The sequence below is a fragment of the Silene latifolia genome, chromosome X (genome assembly GCF_048544455.1).
Source record: "Silene latifolia isolate original U9 population chromosome X, ASM4854445v1, whole genome shotgun sequence".
NCBI lineage: Eukaryota > Viridiplantae > Streptophyta > Magnoliopsida > Caryophyllales > Caryophyllaceae > Silene > Silene latifolia.
In genome coordinates, this window is record NC_133537.1 from 83259698 (window position 1) to 83264465 (window position 4768).

Consider the following 4768-nt stretch of genomic DNA (forward strand, 5'->3'; position numbering starts at 1 on the left):
TCCGATGTGTCTGTGCAATGTGGAGACGTGTCTCCATGTTGTTTGGGGTTGTTCTTGGGTGAGGGGGGTCTGGGACGGGTTGGGCATGGAGGTGATGAGGGACAACGGGTTTGAGAGGGTGAGGGAGTGAGTGGAGGCTATAATGAGGGAGTCGGGGGTTAAGGAGTGCGTGGATTTGATGACGGGTTGCTGGGCTATTTAGGAAATGCGAAATAAGGTTGTCTTTGAAAATGAGAGGTGGAGTGTGGACAAGGTGATAAGTAGGGCGAGGGAAATTGTGTCGGAAATGAGAGGAGTTGGAGTGGAGGGGGGTGCAGGTGTCCAGGAAGAGAGAAACAAGTGGAGGAAACCGAGCAGGGGACTGTACAAAATCAACATTGATGCGGGATTGATGGAGGGAGATGGGTTCGGGCTGGGAGCTATATGTCGGGATAGGGGGGGAAAAGTGCAGTGGGGTGTCTCGGTACAGGAGGGAGCTGTGCGTGAGCCGACGGTGCTTGAAGCGGAGGCTATTTTGATGGGTCTTACTGAAGCTAAGGAGAAGGAGCTAAAGAGTGTGGAGATTGAGAGCGATTGTTTATCTGTCATCGAAGACCTGCGGAATAGAAGACGAGGACGAAGTGATTTAAATCTTATTTACGACGATATTTATGCTATGTGTAATTTCTTTGATACTCTTGAATTTAGTTATGTTAGAAGATCAGGTAATCGGGTTGCTCATGAGCTCGCTCATGCTCGACCTTGGTCAGTAGGGAAACGTAGGTGGATTGACGTCCTTCCTATGACATTGATGCTCTTGTGATGTTTGATATCGCTAATGCAATTTGAGCCCTTTTGGGTTTCTTTCAAAAAAAAAAGGAGCAATATTATTTTACAAGTTACTCCAACGAGGATAACTCCCTGTAAGAGCTGCTTATAAATGGTCATCAAGTGATGATGTTTGATCAATTGAGTTTTGAAAAGTCATGACGAAATGTATTCACCTCTACGATACTATTCAAATATTATCGTGATTATTTCCAAATAGAATATTCAAACTCCTGAAGAGTCGATTATTGTCTCAACCGAAAGTTTGAGCAACTGATAATTTATATTCGATTGAATTTCTTGCTAAACCTATGAAATTAGTTTATGGTCCATAAGTACCATAACGCTTGGAATGTAATGTAGTAAAGCCTACAACGAGGATGTCAATATGTAGATACCTCGTTTCTGCACCTCCCGCAAACCACCCGGTGATGATTGGGCCGCATGTTTGGTACGCAGAACGATTTATGACAGTTCGTAAGTTTATCGTCAAGTGATAGCTCAAATACTTGTGTCTACCCCTTGGTCATCATCTACGCGCCGTTACGGTCGTTTTGACAGTAATTAGAGTTCAATTGGAGTCCGGGTCAAAAACCGCTTCATTTTTCTAATAAACCGTTTAAAATGCCGATTCGGAATGTCATAGAATATTCCGGATATTTTTATTCCATAAAATAATTGTATATCCTTTTGGTAAAATATATCCCGAAAATTTTATTTTAAGGAATAAAGAAGTTGAGATCCACCGCAATTCCATAAAAGAAACGCGGAATTCTTTCTTCCGCAGGAGGAAACCTCTGAGGAAAGGACGCAGCGCCTGCTGCGCCTCTTCCAAGAGTCGTAGCAGCTGCTGCGCCTCTTCCCCAGCCCTTTTCTGCGTATTTTCAGATTTTTCCGTGATTTGTTTCCAAAGTTTGTGTCATTCCATAACTCTTCGTATTTTCTAGTATAAATAGAGGCCTTCGCCTCACATATTTCTCACGCGAGTGTCCGCCCTTCTCTTCTCCCTTTGTATTCTAAGACCGTGCTCTAAGATTTTGACGTCTACGTGCTTGATCAATCGACCACGTAGGCTCAGATCATTCTGAGTACCAGTCACGTTGCATGACCGACCAATTTGACCAACTACACCTCAATTAATCAATCAATTTAATCTAAATCCTCTTACGAGGGCACTTTCGTCATACATTCGAGTCGACCAATCACTAAAACGTTAACTTAGTTAATCTTGTTTCGTCAAACATGTAAGTCTGAGGGTGTAAATCCCATCTTTTATTATTGTATTTTATTATTGTACCAATTAATGTAAGATTTACGTCAAAAGTATGCTTAAAACCGATTTCTAAAACCCTTTTAATAAACTGTTTTCACGGATTAACAGTAGGCAGACGTCGAGAAGAAACGCGGCAACTGCTGCGCCTCTTCCAGAGGCTGCCGCAGTTCCTGCTTTTCTTCTTCTTCCTCGTTCCCCTGTTAATTTGTTCCTTTTGTTCTTATTTCTTATTTTCTTCTCTTTTCTTCGTACATAATAATTTTGATACGTATTCTCAATAAACATTACGCTTTAATCCCGACTTAAATCCCTTATAATCAATATTTGCGGGTTTTTTGGTCATTAAATAAAACCCGGATTTTGGAGTTTCGATTTGTTCATATCAAGTCTCTGGAATTCGACTTTTGTATATGCTTCCATCAGTTTATCACGTCTTTCAATTCATTTCCGTCCTAATAGTTTAACCTAATTAATAGTTCCAACTCGTCTATAATTAGTTTTAATCCGTCTTAATTCGTTCTAATTCGTTTTAATTCGTTTTATCGCTTTCATGACAATTTCATATGTAAATAATATGCTAAACCACTTTCATCCGAGTCAAATATCCATAATCAGCCATTAAATACACCAACGAGCATTAACGAATAGCATTTCTGACTTCACAACCAGAACTCACCTCAGGAACAGACGCAGTGACCACTGCGCCTCTTCCAAGAAACGCAGCATTGCTGCGCCTGTTCCGGGTTGATTTCTGTCTCTGAATTTCCGTTCTTGCTTTGACCTAATTCTTTAATTACATATTAATCGACTATTAATCCTAATATCACCCATTAATCTGTTCGTATTTTCTAGCCTTATTTTATTTTCCTTCATTTTTCTCAAATTATCCGTCTTAAATATATTTTTGAAGTAAATCATTAAGTTGTTGTAATTTATTGTAATTTTAATTATCGCAATTTATTTTTTTTTTTTTTTTTTTTTTTTTTTTTTGGTGACGAGGAGGTTGGATCCTCCCGGATACTGAGACCCCCTGCCAGCTAGGCGCCTGTACCATGTGAGTTCTTTCCCGCGGGGATTATTCCCTCTCCGGGCGTCAGGTCCCCAGGAAAGTGTTTATCTAGGGAATCGAACCCAGGACCTCGCAATTCCTCCTTAGGAGGCTTTGAGGTTACCCTGGAATTCCACTAGACTCACACATCTTGGGTTATCGCAATTTATTTATCTTATTATCTATTGTATGATTTATTTACTTGTCTTCACATATAATTAATTCTAAACCCTACTTCGACATTAATGAGTGCTAATTATATGTCAACCGACTTAGTTAATTTTCACATGCTAGGATCAAAATGATGGATGTTGCATTGCATGCATACAACCAACAACATATCGAGTACAAACGATTTCCCTAATCATTAGTAGAGGCCGTTATCGAGGCGGGCGGGATTAGGTGTTCAACAATTGAGCAACATAATTTCGTACCATCTCAGACACGAAGCTGAGGAATCCAATAATCAATATAATCATCTCAGTCACGAGCTGAGGTAGTCAATAATTAAATCATCTTAGTCACGAGCTGAGGTAGTCAATAATCAAATCATCTCAATACAACCAACCAACAATCATATATCATCCCATCACAATTCCAAATAATTCAACCAATACAATCAGATAATATCATTCAAGTAAACATTAAAGTGATTGAGTAGCTATCCTACTTGGCAAGCAAATCCAATAACGCAATCCGAATAATAGAATCCAATTAATAAAGCTTCTCACAACTATGTCACCTAGACAAATAGTTATTATAATTACTAATTATATACTTTATTTATAAATTAATACCAATTATACTTTAATTATTTATTATTAATCATAACATTACGATATTCTAAACCCCAATTAAATTACAAAACCCGAGTCAACACGCCCTAATAAACCCGCCTCCAAACACGTCAAACAATCCTAACAAACCACACACCCCCCATAACCCATGTTTAACATGAGTAATACAACCCGCAACACAACCCTTTTAGCCCCCCCCCCCAAACCATGCACAGCGTGAGTGTAACACCCCGATATTCAGAGGAGCCTTAACTAGGCCTTCCTTAGCATATAAGGGCGTTACCATCTCGGTTGCCCGAGGAAAGTAATTATCAAACGTCAATAAAAGAACTATTAAGTTATATTACAAGTGATTCAAATCAAAATACAATACAAGGTACAACTCAAGGACTACACGCTATGACCATCATATCTCGTGAAGACTCATCCCTGTCCGGACTCCAGCTATCCACGACATCAACACCTGCTAAGACCGACTGCTCACCATAAGGGATCACGGCAGACACATAACGAACCATAACACACAAGGTCAGTACTGAGACAAGACAAGACAACCACAAACGACAACACAAACAATGACACCAGTCCCAACCGCAACCTCAACCATCCAACCAAACCTGTCACTGACTGTCCACTGGACCAGTCCTGCCAGTGGGGGACCGCAGCCGTTCCCACCTAAGCCCCGCTCATCGTACGAGCGATAACCCTGCTCATTAATGTGCACATCCCTTCTGTGGCGGGTTCCACAGAAGGCGAAACTAGGGCGTGAAGTCACTCCCGCAAGCGACCCCACTCAGCCGAGAACGCATCTCGAGAACCATCACAACGATCACAACCACAACC

At 40.7% G+C, this 4768-nt stretch overlaps 1 protein-coding gene across 1 annotated transcript; it reads left to right on the plus strand.

Annotated features, from left to right (window-relative positions):
* The first annotated feature begins 205 nt into the window (after positions 1–205).
* On the plus strand, positions 206–802 carry LOC141617744 (uncharacterized). The gene has a single exon (XM_074434905.1). It carries the CDS (start codon positions 206–208, stop codon positions 800–802), a length of 597 nt encoding a protein of 198 aa, XP_074291006.1.
* Positions 803–4768: the final 3966 nt, after the last annotated feature.